General features: G+C 42.0%; 3 protein-coding genes across 11 annotated transcripts; all 3 read left to right on the plus strand.

Annotated features, from left to right (window-relative positions):
- The first annotated feature begins 418 nt into the window (after positions 1 to 418).
- Positions 419 to 16,483, plus strand: Sec16 (endoplasmic reticulum export factor secretory 16). 9 transcript variants are annotated; one of them, XM_076818505.1, is made up of 20 exons: positions 420 to 658; positions 1,297 to 1,346; positions 1,435 to 3,531; positions 3,605 to 4,277; positions 4,349 to 4,571; positions 4,643 to 5,044; positions 5,125 to 5,210; positions 5,276 to 5,480; positions 6,021 to 6,127; positions 6,205 to 6,361; positions 6,612 to 6,750; positions 6,817 to 7,087; positions 7,172 to 7,926; positions 7,993 to 8,472; positions 8,703 to 8,735; positions 10,128 to 10,373; positions 10,734 to 11,076; positions 11,168 to 11,259; positions 11,889 to 11,936; positions 13,383 to 16,483. In XM_076818505.1, exons 2-19 carry the CDS (start codon positions 1,341 to 1,343, stop codon positions 11,919 to 11,921), a joined length of 6,348 nt encoding a protein of 2,115 aa, XP_076674620.1. In that variant the 5' UTR covers positions 420 to 658; positions 1,297 to 1,340; the 3' UTR covers positions 11,922 to 11,936; positions 13,383 to 16,483. The 9 variants fall into 9 exon arrangements, with proteins under 9 accessions (XP_076674623.1, XP_076674622.1, XP_076674620.1 ...); XM_076818503.1 differs by lacking the exon at positions 11,889 to 11,936 and adding an exon at positions 12,564 to 12,686; XM_076818500.1 differs by lacking the exon at positions 11,889 to 11,936 and adding an exon at positions 12,564 to 12,650.
- On the plus strand, positions 8,742 to 9,869 carry LOC143372372 (uncharacterized; the record flags this gene model as incomplete). Its single annotated transcript, XM_076818518.1, has 1 exon — positions 8,742 to 9,869. A coding segment is annotated over one exon (843 nt), but the record flags the coding sequence as incomplete, so codon positions are not given.
- Positions 16,484 to 16,650: 167 nt separating the features above from the next.
- On the plus strand, positions 16,651 to 17,942 carry LOC143372736 (thymidylate kinase). Its single transcript, XM_076819258.1, has 3 exons — positions 16,651 to 16,835; positions 17,023 to 17,182; positions 17,264 to 17,942. Exons 1-3 carry the CDS (start codon positions 16,706 to 16,708, stop codon positions 17,610 to 17,612), a joined length of 639 nt encoding a protein of 212 aa, XP_076675373.1. The 5' UTR covers positions 16,651 to 16,705; the 3' UTR covers positions 17,613 to 17,942.
- The last annotated feature ends 270 nt before the right edge of the window (positions 17,943 to 18,212 follow it).

Genomic DNA, 18,212 nt, shown 5'->3' on the forward strand with positions numbered 1-18,212 from the left:
TTCTCCTTTTTCCTCACCAATATATAATTATTATTCACGCAAATTACTACGCTATCATCTGCAAATAGATTGCACTCTAATTACATAGACTTAAAAGAATTGCAAAAAGATAGTCGCGAATTGGAATTGATATCTTCCTGCCACTGCCACCAGCCCTTCTATCTTATCGCACGTAGAAGCTTGTGGGAACTTGTTACCTGCCCTCCAATCCCACGGAATTTTTCCGCTAATATCTGGAAACCGTTATTTCGATTTTATCGATACGCTGTCGCGCGAGAATTTATATAATTCTGCTATTTTCGTGCTTTTTGGAAAGTGAAAAAAAGATTTCGAACCATACAGGGACGCCATCTAACGACGTCTTGGGTGAGATCCCTTTGACGTTTGAGATCAACGCATCCGCGCTGTGCGCGTCTATGGTTCCGCTCGCGTGGAAAGTGAAGGAGAAAAATTTCGTGACGTGCTTAACCCACACCTTCCCCTCGTAGTATCCGTAAAATGTCCGCGTTTCTGTGATTTCCCTTTTTAGCCCCGTTGAAAGTCCGATCCACGAGCTCGCGGACGATCGAATCTGCCGAGACGACGACTTTGAGTGCTCCGTGGCAGAAAATAATGCTTGTGCTCGCGTATGGACACCAGTGCCAGATACGATAGCTAGGTGAGTGAACGTACAGAGAGGTCCCTGAACGCTAACTTGGCTATCACAGCTGGTATCCTGACTTTCCGCGAGACGATCCTAATTTCTCATCCTATTACCTCCCCTTATCTGCCAGCCCCCCTATTTACACGCGAAAACTGCTCTTTCATGCTTTTCGTTACATAATTTCACCGATTTTCACCTCCGTCGCACAAAACTCCGAAGGAATTTTTGTTTCCCGAACGGGCCCTCGCGAGCGACAACAGATTTCATGTTTTTATTTGTATTTCCGTCGACTTTCCGACTCGACTCTACTTTACGATGCATCGTACGCCTCGCGTTTTTTGCATGTCACTCGATGTATTTACGGGAGGAGTTATTAAAATAATGGAGAAATTAGGTATACAATGACCTATATACGTTTTCGATCGTACGTGAAAGTAGTTTTCTCTTTGCTTCGATAATTTCGTTCAATAGTTCGGTTTCCTTTGAGTGTCTGTTATAAAATGTAAATATTCATTGGAGTGCTTATGAGACATCTGGTAGTAATAAGAATTTCCCCTTCATGCTCTAGAGTGGGTTAGATGATAAAACTAATGACACTGTTTATGTTTCTCGCATTTTTTTTTAACATAGTAAATTAGCTTTTTGGTTTATAGGTTTCATATAAATAGGAAGCGAGTGGTACTGTCCTAAAGGCAGTATGAGTGTAAGTAGAAGGAAATACTTAAGACATTTATATTTTTAGAGGTAAACAGATTTTGCATTTTGCGACAATGTTTGAAACACTTTTGCAGAATCCCTATAGAGCTAGACCAACCAGATCTAGAGTAGATCACAGCTTGGGATATGGAGCTCACAATCGAAAGATTTGCGATCCTATGTCAAGGATGCACGCGGAAGTATCGTCAAATCATCCCATTCCACATCAACCACCCATCGTAAATCAGTCTAAACAGCCTACCGATCCATGGAATAACTCGTGGAATTGGGATTTTGACAAACAAGCGGATAACCAGCAACAGCAACTGCAGCAACAAGAACAGCCGCATCAGCAGCCTTTTCCCCCGGCGTTTACGAATCAAGGGCAGCTGATATCCGATTCCGTTCAGGATCATTACTATCAAAATATTAATGGCAACAAGTCTGATATGCTCAATCAAAATTCAGTGTCGGATAGAAGTACGCCAGGCACAGTTGGCAGTAGGCAACAAATTTCTAATCATTCGGAATCCTTTACATCTTTTTCGAATTATCCCCAGTATCAACAATATCCACCGCTACCTAGAGCAAGTTCTGTTAAATCTGTATCCGTGAATCCGCAATGGACGAACGAGCAACAGTCCCAAAGATCTGCCATGCAACTGCAGAAGGATCAGTTAACTCCCTCTCCATTCGCTACTAGCAATTACAATTGGCACAAGCCCGATCAAGCAAATTTACTACCTCAGCACAATTGGCAGAGTCATGGTAACGCGCCGGGTCATTGGCAGGAGCCGAAGATGGATAAAGAAGCACAGAATTTTAATGATATGGGTAATCAGTGTGCGCCGCCGTTACAACAAACTAGATCGAATCAGCTTCTTCCACTTTCCACTGAAAATGCTAACGAAGAACATTCCATGAACGACGCAAACAATTGGTCCAATCAAAGTAGTATGCCGGCTTCTAAATGGAACAATCAAAATCGCGAATCTGTACTACCCAATCAAAATCAACCGCCGACGCAAATTTATAATGCAAATAACGAACTCGATCCCTGGTCTGAAACAGCAAGCGCAGATATTTCTCAGCAATGGCAGCATACAGACGATATGCTTACAACTCAGTGGCCACAGGAGCAGGATAATAACAATACACCTGGCGAAAGTCTGCAGCAAGATAATGCTGGCGATGTTGCTGCAAACGACTGGCAGCAGAGTCTTACAGTACAGTCTCATCAGTCATTACCCAATGTACCTCTAGTAACGGAATCTAGCACAGAGCAGGAAGATAGGAAGAAATCAATGCCTCCGTTGGTCGCAAATTCTATGATCTCTAAGGATTCCAGTACGCATACGAAAGCGAGTGTCGCTAAATCACAATTATCTGACTCTCGTCTTACCATGGCAACCACTCCTGAAACTTTGTCAGCTGTTGCGAGTTCTGAGAATGTTTCTGTTCAGGAGAGTAATGATTTCAATTTGGCAAGCGATCCGTTAGAATGGGGAACAAATAATTTAGTAGAGAAACTTCCTGCAGAACTGGGACAGTTGAGCCTCGGTACTAAGTTAAGAAAAATCAAGTTGGAAAATCAGACAGAGCCGTTAGAAGTCCATCCTGTTGCGTCTGGAGATGCGTGGAATCAGACCACAACTTCCCACAGCAGCACTACTCCCGACAACATATCGTTGGACTATGCTGCGCCTGCTGTAGAAGCTTCTCATTCCGTGGATAATCAAGGTGTAATTAGTAAAGAGCATTCGACGCATAATACATATCAAGTGCCGAATATTAAGCCAATAGAGAATATAGCACAAAGTAGCTACGACCAGTGGTACAATCAGAGCACGGTAGTGCGTCCTCCGGAAAATGCCTGGTATTCAAAGGATCACGCTCGTTCGTCTAAGGAATGGAGCACCGAGCAAAACGTAGAAAACTATGAGAATATCCAGCAGCCTTCAGAATTCGTGAACTTAGAAGTAGTTGCGCCGTCGTTGCAGGAACGTGATATTTATGGTTCGAGAGATTCTATCAATAAAGAGACTTTAGATAATGATCCGAAACCAGTTATGAATCCCGCTAAGGAAACAACAAGCGCTCGTGATTTTAGGCAAGAAGTGAATAATATCGAGGTACCTTCTGCTCAGCAGCCGACGCGATCTCATCCGCCTCCACCTATTCAGCCAGAACAGGTATACCATCGCGTGAGGAGAACGAACCGCTCAATTTTTCATATTGTAAGAATAAATAAAAATTGTTTTACAGGTGCCGGATAATTATGAATTCGCGTCGAACGACAGAAACACGTTCCTGGAAACCGGCGAATTAACCGATTCCCATCAGGAGCACGAACCGACTCCGCCGAGCCAGGACGATGAGAATGACGAAGTACCTAATGATATTCCCTTTCTGCGGGAAGTACCAGGTCAATCGAGTTCCATAGATCCGCGTAGAAATGATCCAACGGGGCAAGAGCAGTACGTACAGTCTGGTCAGAGGTTGCCGGATCCGAGAAGGAATGATCCCTCGGGCCAGGAGCAAAGTCTTCAGCTGAGGAACATACCTGACAGAACGGAACGCCGCGATGTTCCTCCTGGGCAGGAGAGAAGTGTTCCTTTGCTTTCGCGAACGGATTCCGACACGTTGGAGCGTCGAAACGATCCGTCTGGCCGGGAACGATCTCTGCCTCCTCAGCAGTCACGGAACGATCCCTCTGGAGAGGAAAGGCATCAGTCCCAGTCTCAGATCATGATGGAGTCAAGCGAAACGCGAGAAGTACCTGGCAGAGGCAACGAACCGGAAGATCCTAATCAGCAAACGGATGAAAACCTTAGGCAAATACCAGGCGGTGCATCTCCGAGTGAGGCAGCTCAGTCTTCGGATGACCGGCCCAATGGAAGAGTAGTCACAGGCTCCCAAGAAGTGCCTTCTGCTGGATGTAAGTTTGCTTGTACCTTTACGTACCGTATTTTTGGATTCATTGCCATGTTACTTTGTATTGTTTTTTAGCCGCGATACAAGACCAAGGCAGCGATTCGAGGAGTAAACGCGAAGAAGCCGTCGGCGCGTCTATACGAGAAAGTCAGGGAGTTCCGAGCTCATCGAATCGTAGAGATTCGTACGAGGATGAGGACGATGATGGCTCTGGGAATAGTAGAGAGGGCAGTAGAGAAAGAGGTCGCGATAGTAGCTCGGAACGACGACGATACGAATACGAAAGGAAGGGCGTGTAGTTAGTAAATTTATAATTAATTAACTTTCCTAGCCAAGCTTAAATGAAATCTTACGTTCACCTTCTTGTAGTTACGATCGTGATCGCGAGTACGACGACGATTATTATTACGATCGCCGTCGCGTAGGAGAGAGCGACCGACCGTACAACGCCCGCGACGAGTTCGATCGTCGAGATATCCCATACCGAGAAGACGATCGTAAGCATCACAGTCGGGATGATCTAGATAGACACACAAGAGAAGAGATGGATAGAAGAAGCAGAGCGAAAGATGATCTGGACGACAGGGATGGCAGGAGAAGGCCGGACGACCGTAGAAGAGATAGGGTCGACGATCCACGTCGCAGGGACTACGATCCACGATATCCTAGAGATTATATCGATCGAGATAGAAGAAGAGACGACAGACGACCGAGACGATACGATGATTACGATATTAGAGATCCGTATTACGATGATCCTTATAGTAGAGGGTACGTATTTTCTCAATGTAGATCAAGGTATGCAAATATTACGACCTGTGCTAATATTTTACATGAATGTGTTGTTTTAGATCTAGACCCTCCAGTAGATCTTCTTACAACGACAGAGATCGAGCATACTACATGCGAACAAGAGATCCCTATTATGCATACAATGGTACGATCTCTCTTACAGGTTTAATCAAATGTATAGGACTAACGATCCCTAATTTTGTCCGACAGGGTACCCTGGATATGATTACGGCACTCATTATGCCACTAATTACTATGCATACATAGACAACTTACGGCGTACAAATCCTGCCGCCTATTCAGAATGGTATCATAAATACTATGCTAGCCAGCAGCAGCATATGTCGCGAAGTGTTACCAATTACCCAGAGGACAGGGCGAGCGTTCATTCAGGGCGCAGCTCCTGCGACGAAAGGTAAGCGTTCGAGAAAATCAAAGATAGCGACGGGATTTGAATATACCGACATCATTCTCCTATAGATTTTATAATATCGATTATGTGTTAGATTTTTTACAAATCCAAGTGCATGCTTCCATTCGCCAAACAAAGCATTATATGTACCGTATTTCGGGTATCCTGGATGGGCCAGGAGTCCGCAGCGAAGTCAGAGTTCGTCATCTTGTCAAAATTTAAATAGGTGAGACCGAGAGAAACCTCTCGGTTCGACACTTGAGCCAAATGTTGAACATGTCCAATCTCCTACTTTTTAAAGTAACTTGGTTCAGATATTTTCTTAGCGTTTAATGTATCTTCGAGCTAGATACTAGAATTCTTTGGTAGAAGTATGTCGATTGTACGCTTAAGATATTAGGAATAATCTGTCTCCTTTCCTCTGTAAGCAAGTAGTTGACTACTTTCTGTATCCCACTTGATATTCGAGTAGACAGCTTCCTCTGGCATTGATCGCTAACGTTATTTGAATACGCGCGCACATATAGGAATTGTATTTTCCAGAACGACTGGCGACAAACGAGCCTTAGGCGATATGTCTCTGCTGGAAGATTCAACGACTACTTCGGCGCGAATGACACCGACGAAATTTGCAATTTCTCACGCATACGGTACACATCTACGTTGTTCAAAATTTATCGAATGGAATGGATTTGTGTCATGTCTTATCAAATTTCCCTCTCCATAGGATGTTTCTCTATTGGGTCTCTAATACATGTGCATCCAGCTTATCCAACCGATGGCGAAAGGGCTAAAGTGGACATCATTAAGCTGGATAACATACTGTCACACGATCCCGTAGCACGTGATTTACGGGCTTATCCGGGACCTCTAATTAAGCAAGTGTAATCAATGTATCTATTATCTAAGCATGCGTGTTTTTATTTACCTAAATGAATTCGTTCTCATTTTTTTTTTCCAAGATTATCTTATCGTAGCAGTTTTCAATGATGCGTGTAATAGATATGCATGCTTAGAGAGAAATTAATGACTTGTCCCACTACTTTCACGTTAGTAGTGGCAAGAATTTATTATTACTATCGCTACTCTTCGTATAAAATGTATAAATCATCGAAATTCATCTTTTCTCTGCAGAGGTGTTACCCACAAAAACACGATCATCCAATATTGCGAGAACAAAATTAAAAAAGCAGCATCGAACGAAGACTTGGTTGATCGTGCATCGTACATACTCCTGTACGAACTAATGATTATGTTGATCCAGCAAAACGGGGTAAGAAACACTTTCTTCGCGTGATAACAGCCCACTATCTTCACCTAATTCCATTCACCATTTTAGAACGTTGTCGGTGTGGATATCGCTGCGTTATTGCTCAGAAACAAAGACGCGTATCCCTATGACACGAACAAGCAGAAATCTCAGGATTCAGGCAGGAGAGAATCGGTGATATCGCAAAGATCTGGCATCGCGGGTGGAGATAGTATACAAGGCAATCAAGACGGTGCAGCAGTTCCTGAAAAAGTCGAGAGTAAACCGCAGAAGACCATTGAACAGATAACAGACGAGTTTAGAAGCACTTTACTTTACGGATTTGTCCAAGAAGCGCTAGGTTTGTCTTTAGCTATACTTTTCACGCTATGAAATTCTCAAGAATCTTCTGGCATCTCTATCCTTTGTGACTCTCGATGTACAGAATACGCGATGAACGAAGGGCTTTGGGGGCACGCACTCTTCTTGGCCAGCAAATTGGACAAACGCACTCACGCGTCTGTAATGGCACGTTTCGCCAACAGTCTACCGTATCACGATCCGTTGCAGACTTTGTATCAGCTTCATTCCGGCCGTGTGCCCGCCGTTGTTACGAGTATATCGGATCCACGGTGGGATGACTGGAGGCCTCATTTGGCTATGATCATATCGAACACTTCTGCCAATCCGGAAATTAATCGACGTTCGATTACGACCCTCGGGGACACGCTGTCCGCGCGAGGAGACATTCACGCTGCTCACTTCTGTTACATACTCTCCCAGGTGGATTTCGGCGCCTACGGGGCGAACAGTGTAAAGCTCGTACTGATCGGTGCGAATCATCATAGACCGTACAGCGCGTTCCTCACAACCGAGGCTGTTATGCTGACGGAGATATACGAGTACGCCAGGAATCTTAACGAGCCAGGATTCACACTGGTGGATCTCCAATCCTTCAAATTCGATCTGGCACTAAAGATGGTGGATTACGGATTTATAGAGAAAGCCTTGTTATACATAGAACAGATCGCGGTAAATGTCGTTAAGGAACCGTCGAAATACAAGAAGTCGTTTATCAATGCTGTGTACAACGTGGGAGACAGAATTAGATACCACGATCCAGTCTATAAAGATTCCACGGATGAAGCCACAACTCTAACTTGGTTCAATAATCTGGCTGAGCTCGTCGGGAAATTTTCTGTAAGTTCGAACGGCAGGTAAGTCTCTGAACGATTACTTAATTTACAAGTCATTATCGTGTTACAGAACGGAGAAATCATTGAAAACGACGCTTATGGTTCGCAAATGAAAGTTGAGTTTCACAGCACTGCGCAAAATCAAGAAATGCATGAGACAAAACAACAACAGCAGCAGCAACAACAACAGCAACAACAGCAGCAGCCGCAACAATGGAACACGGTTCAAGCTGATCACGGAGAAGGTCCAACATCGATGATGGAAGTGGCTACTACCGAAGTGCAATCGGAATGGCAGCCGTTATCTTTGCCATCCAATATACAGGATTCGTACGATCAAAGCATGCAGTTTCCGAGGAACGATGAATCTTGCCAGTACCAGCAGCCGCAGCAGCAAGATTACTGGAACCAAGATTCCTACTATCAGAATAATTATGGAAGAAACGATTCTACTCTCACGAATTGGCAGCAGCAGTCTGCTCACGGGCCATACTCCTCGGATCAAGGTGACATCGATCATTCTCAGCAACAGGAGAAATGGAACTATGAGGTAAGTGGATCGTTCGCAGTCACGTCGTACCCAAAAACGGACACAAACTGTCCATTCATAGTTTCTTATTCACCATTGCGCATTTGCATTTCCCATTCTCATTTGCATGCACATGCCCTGCGTTTTGTTTTACTCGTAGAGCTACGTTATTTAAGCCCCGTAACTCGTCGTACCTACATTATAGAAATAACACTGTTTTCACCTTTTTCTTGATGCTTGCATACGGACAGACGGAAAGGGAGGAAAAAACACCCACCCCTGAAGTAAGTAGTTACACGCTTGCTCCGGATACTAAACCCGGTTTCGAGTGGTCATTGGACGGCACCAATGTTAGCTCGTTACGTCGGCGCAAAGTATTAACCGATCCAAAGTCATGCGCCACGTCTTATTCTTCTGACTCCACTATCAGTAACTTGGCAGGCACGTCGTCGACCTCTAATCCTTATAGATACTCTAACTTAGACGACAAATCGGTCAAGCCTCAGAAATTAATAACGTACCCAAAGATTACAGCAACCTATCCAAGAATTTTACCCGACAATAAGATCCATCCGAAAGACCTGAAAAAGATCAGGAAAATAGACGGTAGATACGTGAAACCGCCTCCTTCGCAGCCACCCGTGTTCTTAAAGTGCAAAGTTAAAAAGAAACCAAAGGACGACAAAGAAAATACTCCAGACGTGGTAGAGGGGAATAGCTTAATTCTGTCGACGACCACCGACTTAGATATTCAATTCAGCAAGGTAAACTTCGAGACTCTCGCCAAGTTTGATTCGCGGTTTGGTAACGAAGCGACCACGGTTCCTGAGAGCACGTGTCAGACGTTGAAGCAATATTGTAACTTCGAGGAGAAAAAAGTGATGAGAGTAGCCCCTCATATTCGAAGGAAAGACGTGATTTGCGACACGGTGGATGCATGGTCCCACACGAATTCGTCGCAGAATTCTTCCGAGTCGTGTCGGTATAAGCCACTTGTCTTCGGTGGAACGTATCCGATAGATCTACCGGTTAGACCTAGAAGTGCTCTGAATTTAACAGAGCTCAAAGGTGCCCCTAACGAAAAGTCCATCGTTAAAACGTACGATATCGATGTTCCCACGGATTGCGAGTAGATGTTACGTTTCTAGGGTGCAAATACCAATTGTCCTCGTTTCAATATCGAAAATATGACGTTACTGTGCAATCGTAATTGTATTTGTAGAGAGTTCTAAGTTACTTTCTCGTCGGTCAGTTCTTCCGATGTTTTGTGCTGTTACAGAGTATGAGTGATTACCGCAGGTCTTTGATACAGAGTAGTAGAGTGTGGCTTAGAGAACTTGCTCTGTGTTTTAGATGTCGTCTATGTATTTAAGTTATTGTTACTGTTAAAACTACAATAAAGTTTTCTATATTATGGACTTTTCTGAATTCTTTAAAATCATCGTGCCTTACTGTCATTCGCCGCAAATAGATACTTTACTCTGCATAATTTATCGTTATATTCTTATGTACAAGCAAAGTTCTGCGCTATTTACTGCGAGAATGTCGCGTTTCTGAAAGGGAATGGTACTGTTCCCGTGGCAGATCGAAACTGCAGCGTCGAGCATGCATGCAGTAAATGGCGATCAACTTTGCCAGGACAACTTTGCGATGATGAATCGTATACTTCGTTTCAGCCACCGCAACCGGTTCTGTCGATGACACCGTCCACGAGAAAGCAGTACGACCCCCTGGAAGAGTTGGACGCCCTCGACACTCCGAAACCATCAGCAAAGTCCACAGCAACGAATAAGAAGGCGTCCGAGAAGTCGGCAGACAAGAAATCGTCTAACAGCGGAGGTTCCTGGTTCGGCGGTCTTTTTAGCAAACTCGCCCCGAAACCAAAGAACCAGATGATCCTACCGGATGACAATAATCCAACGGTAGGGCTATCAGAAAATATAGTACGCTCCTTTTGTAGACTGTTGAAAAAGTTACGATAGATGGTTTTATGTTTTATGTCACTAAGGGCTCACGCGGGTACTTGTGGTAATTGAACGTCTCTGATTTAATGATGGGAGAGGAAAAGGCCAGTATAACTCAATGTTCGGTCACTCGATTAACAGCTAACGAATTATTGATATATTCTGGCTTAACAATTCCACGATTCGTTTCTAACACGTCAGACTGGATAGTGCGATTATTCGAGCCCTCTAGTTTAGACGTTTGATACCACTTACTGTGTGATTTACTCGCTTATGTGCAAAAATGTCAACGTTTATATTGCTTTGCTTTTCGATCAGATCGTGTGGGACCCTGTCACAAAAAAGTGGCTGAATAAAGACGAAGATGGAGACAGTAGCTCCGCGATGGTAGGTCCTCCCCCAAAAGCTTCTGACATGGGATTCAGAGCGCCCATGGCGGAACAGCCCGTCCACTCGTCGCATCCATCCTCCCAAGCCGATGAGTCGAATGTGAACAAGTTTAAATTACCGAAGCACAGATCTATGCGTGCCAATTATATAGATGTAATGAACCCGAGTGGCTTAAAGAGCGGCGCACCACCTTCGAGTGTGCCGGCTTCGGCAACGTCTCCAATGGTACCTATGGCAACTTCGTCGCCTCAATTATTCATTCCTGCACCAGGTATATTCTCGATAACCGATGATATAGTTCTTTTCTTGGTTCTAATATACTCTAGTAATTCCTCTAGTAATTCTCGGATGATTTTTCGCAGTCAATGACCCAAGTGCTCCCGTAGACTTCTTAACACACACGTCGACGCCAGTCGTACCTTCCGGAAATGTTTCCGAAAACACATCTCAAGGGGTAAGTTTTTTTCAGACAGAAACTTACTACTTGCAAATTTCTATGCACATACAGTCATGTCTTGTCACTACAAACATACGTACAACATTAACAATACAGTTTCACGTGTGTGCCCGCAATTTCAAACTCATTGTACACGATCCCCCTATTATATCTGTATGTTATGGCTGCAGTATGCTGGTATGCAGCTTAATTGTATTTTAAACATGCCTCTGGAACTGTAATGTTAAGACGTTATCTTCCAGCAAACTTCCTTTAGATCCATAATTACCGTGAATTGCCCTTAGTTTTGTGCATTGTCTACTTGTCCAAAAGTGTCGTAATTGGTAATCGCCCTCTTCAATTAACTTCTCTTCTATACACAGTTTCTTTGTACAAAGATTACATATCCTTCGACTAACGAGTCACGTAACAGCTAGGAGCCGGAATTCGCGAGCAGGTTTCTCTCCTTAAAACGATCCACTCCGAAAATAGATATAAAAAATTTCATTCTCGTTCATTTAAACACCATGCGCTTCTGCGTCATACTTCATCGTCCGCAGTAACTAATTAAATCCCCCGCGATAGATTATTCTCTTCCTCGCGAACCTGTGTTTAATCTACCTTTCTTTTTATGTTTCCTTTGCAAGCTGTCGGGGAGGCAGAATGACGTAGCCAAATAATAATTGTTGCTGATAGTAAGGACTATTTTATTAATTTTATATATCGCTCTCTATTACCACCTCGTATGCATGTGGTGTGTGGTGTTTATCTGCAGCAGCATGGGTAACAATGTAAATATCGCATGAGCGTTCAATGCAACAAGCTTCAGTTGATCTGAACAGGTCACATGGAGCAGGGCACGGAGTGCACGATTTAGAATGCTACTCTTTCACAAACTTTCACCTCTTCTGTTCTACTTTCATAGCTTGGTGCTGCTTCAGAATCATTTCTTTTGCGCGTACACAATTCTCTTGGTAATGTGCGGAGGGGTGCCTTTGATTCCAAATCGAACATACGGTACAGGACACTAAAATAATGCATCGAGGTGTTTACGTTGTAGTTTTCAGCATGATTAGTCTCTGTAACTGAACAATGCAATTTTTTTACACAACAATGCGAGAGATTTGCAATACCGATGATTTATATCCCTGGTGGGATGGAAAAGTTCCGGAGAACACTTAGCGATTCGTTGCAAATAGTACTGGATGGTCCTTACGCTTTACCTTATAAAACATCGGTGTTGCATACTTTGATGCCTAATCATAGCAATAGAGCAAGTAACGGTTAGTGAGACAAGATTGTTGTGTTGTTATGGCACACAGCTCTCTCGATGGAGCTCGACCAGCTCGTTATCGCGAGAGGTGCAGAGCTACACTATGAGGGATCCGCGTCTCCTTCCACGGAACAAGGTAATCCAGTGGCATTAGATATTTCGCATTCCAGAGGTGATCACTTATAAATACTACTCAACGATACATGGTAGAAATTATAAATTTATTTATGACACTACTACATTCCATAATGAAAGGGTACGTTTTAATTGGCAGCTTCTTGTAAGGGGGGTGGTTTCTGAGTTTCAAGGAAGAATTGTATTACGAGACCAGTGCTTTTGATAATTGCTTATAGGTCGTCGCTAGCTCAGAAATATTTCCACACACGGAAACTCTGCCATTTAAAAAATACTCTTTATGTCTCAGATTTAAGATGAAAATTTTCTCTTAATTCACAATCACAAAGCTTCGCCTCTAAATCAAGCTTAAACTCATTATGCCGAGCACTTTACAATCGTGAAATTTAAATGGCGAAACTATGGGAAAGCTTGGTGAAGGTTGTATTTTTGGTTTTGGCCTTGTAATGTATGTTTACACGTTAATCGCAATCGTTCATTTTTACGCTTTTTGTCGCGTTCGAGCATACGATTTATAGATTACAAATGCCAAAAAAGAAGCAGACTATTTATATTAATTACTTCCAGTTCTTTGAAACAGTGAAATTTCTTAATTTGACATTACTTTGTTCTATTTTAGGCGAAATTATATAGTAATAATATAACAAGTATTGTCGAATTAATGTTGTTCTCCTGTTAGATTATAATTTGATACTGTAACTATGACATTTCTCACGAGAATAATGATCTTTAGGGACCAATGATGTACAACCCAAACGACATGAAGGATCATTCAATGAAGAATATGCAGCCAAGCCGGTATCCTCCACGATAAAGTTTACAAGATCTCCTGCAACATACCTGCTGATTAGGACCGAAGATCTACCGTTGTACCAGGATTCCTTTCCTTATACGAATCAAAGTTGTGTAAAGCACAGGCAAACATACCTCAGAATAAGTAAGTGAACGATACTGGACTCGCTATTCGGTTTAGTCGAGCATACGCAAGTTTCCACGTTCGATTTTTCACGGATCGATTTAGTTACTCTAGAGAGCTAAGTAAACAATCGCTTACAAATAATACGTGGGTCTGAGAAACATTGCGATTCGCAAGAGGACGATTTTCAACGAACTATCAGCATTCATTGATTGTTTTCTTTCATTGTTAGATTGAATTTCATTAAACGTACACAGGGTACTCTTTTGTACAAGCACTTTTTCACGGAATGTTTTCTCGCGAGCTCAATGAAGAATAGTGCGAACCGTAGATATTTTTATTACTATGTAGCCCTTAGAATTTAGCCCACGCGTAACACTCTTCAATTGTGTAAATTTCTATTAAACGAGAATGCGTGCATTATCAGCATTACGCTGGCTGGGTTAGATCATTTTACTAGGATGTTTTAACGAGTTCAATTATCACGATCAGTTCAGGATTTCAATCGCCAAGAAGCGCTGAGAGGAACGTGTGTTACACTGAATGATCGCGAATAAGGGGAATGTGAATTTCGCGTCCGAGTTACGCGCGAATTACTTTCTAAAGCGCGTTTCGTAGCGAGAATAAAGTCGACCGTATCGTCCATGTTTGCGAGGAGTGTGGTACGGTATGAAGTCTGATTTTATACGCTGGAGAAGAACAATTACTGCATATAAAACGAAGCAAACATCGGTAATGTAAGGAATGTTAGACGTATGAAAATTTTATGGATCCTATTGTTAGGCGGTGTGTAATACAGATTACAGATACTGTTATTCATCGGGCCATTGTAGCGTTATGCCAAGGTTGTACTAATAAGAAGCATAACTGCCATTTATCTACTCGGATCGGTAAAATTGGCGAAGTGCTTAACGTCATACTAATTTGAATTCTAAGAACTGATTCTCGAGTTTTTCCTATTGTAGACTTTCTCACAGATTTTCACTGTCTTTATACAGGGTACCCCGTAGTTTCACACCCCTTGTAGGTTAAATATTCGAAATTTCACCGCGGGATTATCTCTAAATTATCGCCTTGCTTTTGACGAATGGTTGCTCTACTAAAACGATTGATCCCCGAAAAGTAGATTAGAAAAAATGTTTCTCCTGTGCTTGCTTCTCAGTTTCACCCACAGCAATCGCTGGGTGCCTATCATTTTGCAGATATATGTTTCTTTTGCGGGCAGTGTCTTTCAAAGTCACCACGTGCTCTTCGCTTTCCCTATTACACGCAAGACAGTTTTTCTTTTCTTTAGCTCTCTCGTATATGTAGGTACATTCTCAGATGTAAATCGTAGACGTTGATTGGAACCGTACGCTCTTCTTCAGTGAATCTCGGATTCAAGAAAATTGGTGCTTTCGATAGCATTTGAGTATGTAATTAGGAATTCGTATGCCATAAAGCCTTCGATCTGTCGAAGTGGGAGGTGAAATGATTTCGCGATCTAGCGAGCAAATGTTATTCCACGTTTTTCGTTTCTTTTTACAAGAGTAATATTATTTCGAAAGTTTGTGCTCCTTGCGATCATCGCTCTCGACGATATATTCCATACTATATTTTAACTAATTTTTAGTAGAGAATGTTCCGTTGTATGTAAGCCAGCATAATAATGTCGAATTGGGGAACTTAACGAACGAAGGATAACATTTACGCGACGTGTACAAATGTAGAGTAAGGCTTAGATTGGTTTGTCATTGAACGTCCAGCGTTTTGTGATAGGGACAATGATCGAAATCTCGACGACGTTGTAAAGGGGCAATCGAACGTGCGCATCGATGAGTATAAAAGGCATCCGTCGGCAGAAAATACTTTTTATTCCGTTTAATGTCCATAAATTCCATAGGACGCGGTGTTTTAAACGATGTTCGAGAGGAACAGAAGATGTAACAATTCCATTTCATTTATATTAATCAAATATTTCTCTTCGCCATTAGTCACAATTGGAGTGAAGCTGGTTTTGTCGATTCTTGTAAAATATATACATTAGTCTATTCGGTTTTATACTCGTGACTCGGTAATGTGCTTTCAAGGACATATTTACGTTACGCATGATTTGTAGCATATTGTAATGTGAACACGTTTCTTTGTGTGTGTTACATGTATATACATATATATATATATATATATATAAATAGATATCAAATTTACAATTTGTACATATATATAAACATAAGTCTTTTCGGGAAATATAGTAAATTCGTATATCGACGCGTTGAATAGAGCTACTCGTCGAACTTATCTTCTCCGCGAGGGTACGGTTAAAAGGAATCTAAGAAATTTAACGAGCTCACTGCTTCTCCAATTGGACAGCATCAAAATCAGAATAATTCTTTTTGTGAAAAATGGCATTTCGTTCACTGTTGATTTCCTTCTAACAAGCTATGTCAATTCCGTTATATGGGTACGCGTCTCATTGACCGCTACGAAGAAATTTAGAATGAAATTGAAGCTAAGTCCGATTGATCTTCGCTTTCGCCGTAGTAACTTTTCGTTGTAGAAAATATAAACTTTTTGTATCGCGTATTTTGGAACACCTTGTAATGTTCTTAGTAGTAAGTCGGAGAGCTCCCAAAGTGATCTATGTACACTTAAATGTGGGACGACAAACGATGGAAGAGGATTCTAAGGTTGAACGTTAAAGTTGAACAGAAGTATTAATTGAACTGTATGTTATGTATCTATAGAGGATGGTTTATGAGTGACGCGATACTCTGGCTTAATGTAACATATTACGATATATCTCTAATGCTCTTTGCAGTTCAGATGTTCGATGTATGTTCATGGGAAATACGGATAATGAGAAATGTATACTGTATATTATTAATTACTATCACTATCCCTATTACTATTGCTATTACAATAAAGAATCGTACAACTTACATGTCCCCGTGTGTTTCCAACTCGTTCACTTCCAATAAGAAAACTAACACTCAACTAAACTGAAGTTGTCTCGCAAGACTGTTCGAACTAAAGACGCGGGATCTCGAACTAATTCAAATGCAACTATCACAATCGATATTGCTTCGATATCTTGTTTACATACACTCTATATCCCAGCTGGCATTTTCTATAGCATTTTCTACTGAATAACTGATTTGAAAATGCCATTGGGGCGTGGAGCTTTAATAGTTTTCGAAGGGTGTGACAGAGCGGGCAAATCCACACAAACGAAAATGTTAATCGAAGCTTTGAATAAAAGAAACATTCCCGCGGAATCGCGATCTTTCCCAAGTAAAAACACGCTATTCATTCGTTCTCATTTAATCTTGACGAATCGCGATTAATTTCAATGTCACGTGACAATTTGTTCTTTTAAATTATTGATTCATAGAAATTCGGCTCGATTGAAATGTCGAACAAATCGATTTTTCGTTTTCGAATGTAAACATAACCTCAAAGCTCGAAATATGTATTGCAGATAGAAAAACTACTATCGGAGGGATAATACACGAGTTCCTGTCTAAAAAGCAGGAATATTCCCCGGAGACTGCACATTTATTATTCTCCGCAAATCGCTGGGAATGCAAAGAGGAACTGTTGAAGACTCTACATAGTGGTACTACCCTTGTTGTTGATAGGTAATCACATATGATCATTGTTTTGCCTTCCAACTATTAAACAAGCAATTCTGTACTACTTAAAGTGTAACGTTATCACAGGTACGCAGCTTCAGGTGCTGCTTACACAGCAGCTACGACCGGCAAAAGTTTATCCTGGTGTAAGGAACCCGATAGGGGACTACCTTGCCCAGATGCAGTGATTTTCCTTAAAGTTTCAAAAGAATCTCAGCAGCTACGCGGTAACTGGGGAGATGAACGCTTCGAAACCAATAAGCTTCAACAATGCGTGGCTTCAAACTATGAAAAACTAAAAGATAGTACGTGGTGTGTTATCGATGCCGATCAAGAGAAATCAACGATACATTCCCAGATATTAGCAAAGGTTCTAGATGTTATGCAGCAAGTTAAAGATCTGCCTGTGGGTACATTGTACAACTCTCCTGCATAACGACGTACGATTGTGTACAGAATGAAAGTGGCACTTTCTCTTCTAATGGAAAAAGAATCTATACTATGTCACATTCCTAGCAAATTTTTGAATATTTGAAATCTGATGGTATTGCGCATTCACCCTAAAAGAAGTTGTGCTTTGTTGTAAATGTTAATGCTCGGAAAAAATAAGAATTTCTATTGAAACATAACTATGCACACGAAACACGTACGCGCGCGAAATCACGTGGAAGTAACATTCCCGTGATATATTTTTCTCAGCGAAATGGCTCGATTATGTTTACGCATTTATTATTCAATACAAGTAATGACGTTTTTCTTCACAATATTATCTGTAGTTGTTAATTACCAGCAACCCCAGAAATGTAATTAAAGAAGATCGAGTATACGGTACGTGGTCGGTCAACTAAGGAACGATTGCTTGTCTTTCGAACGCGGCTGAATGCGATGCGCCTGTAATTATGCGGCACATCTTACGCGCGCTTCAGCGTCTTTACAGAAGTTCCAGAGGCGGATCCAGTGGCGAATTTAACGGGCGGCCGATGAGCAGTTGCCGCCTGGGCCTCTTCCGGAAAAATTATGATTTTATCCAAACACT

This window comes from Andrena cerasifolii, chromosome 8 (assembly GCF_050908995.1).
Source record: "Andrena cerasifolii isolate SP2316 chromosome 8, iyAndCera1_principal, whole genome shotgun sequence".
Lineage (NCBI taxonomy): Eukaryota > Metazoa > Arthropoda > Insecta > Hymenoptera > Andrenidae > Andrena > Andrena cerasifolii.

Excerpts from the sequence above, each read along its gene's own strand:
- Sec16 (XM_076818500.1), top strand. Across the intron at positions 5,211-5,275 it reads TCCCTATTATGCATACAATG|GGTACCCTGGATATGATTAC; the intron begins GTACGATCTCTC and ends TTTGTCCGACAG. Across the intron at positions 6,362-6,611 it reads GGACCTCTAATTAAGCAAGT|AGGTGTTACCCACAAAAACA; the intron begins GTAATCAATGTA and ends TTTTCTCTGCAG.
- LOC143372736 (XM_076819258.1), top strand. The coding sequence starts at position 16,706 with ATGCCATTGGGGCGTGGAGCTTTAATAGTTTTCGAAGGGTGTGACAGA. Across the intron at positions 16,836-17,022 it reads GGAATCGCGATCTTTCCCAA|ATAGAAAAACTACTATCGGA; the intron begins GTAAAAACACGC and ends TATGTATTGCAG. Across the intron at positions 17,183-17,263 it reads ACTACCCTTGTTGTTGATAG|GTACGCAGCTTCAGGTGCTG; the intron begins GTAATCACATAT and ends ACGTTATCACAG.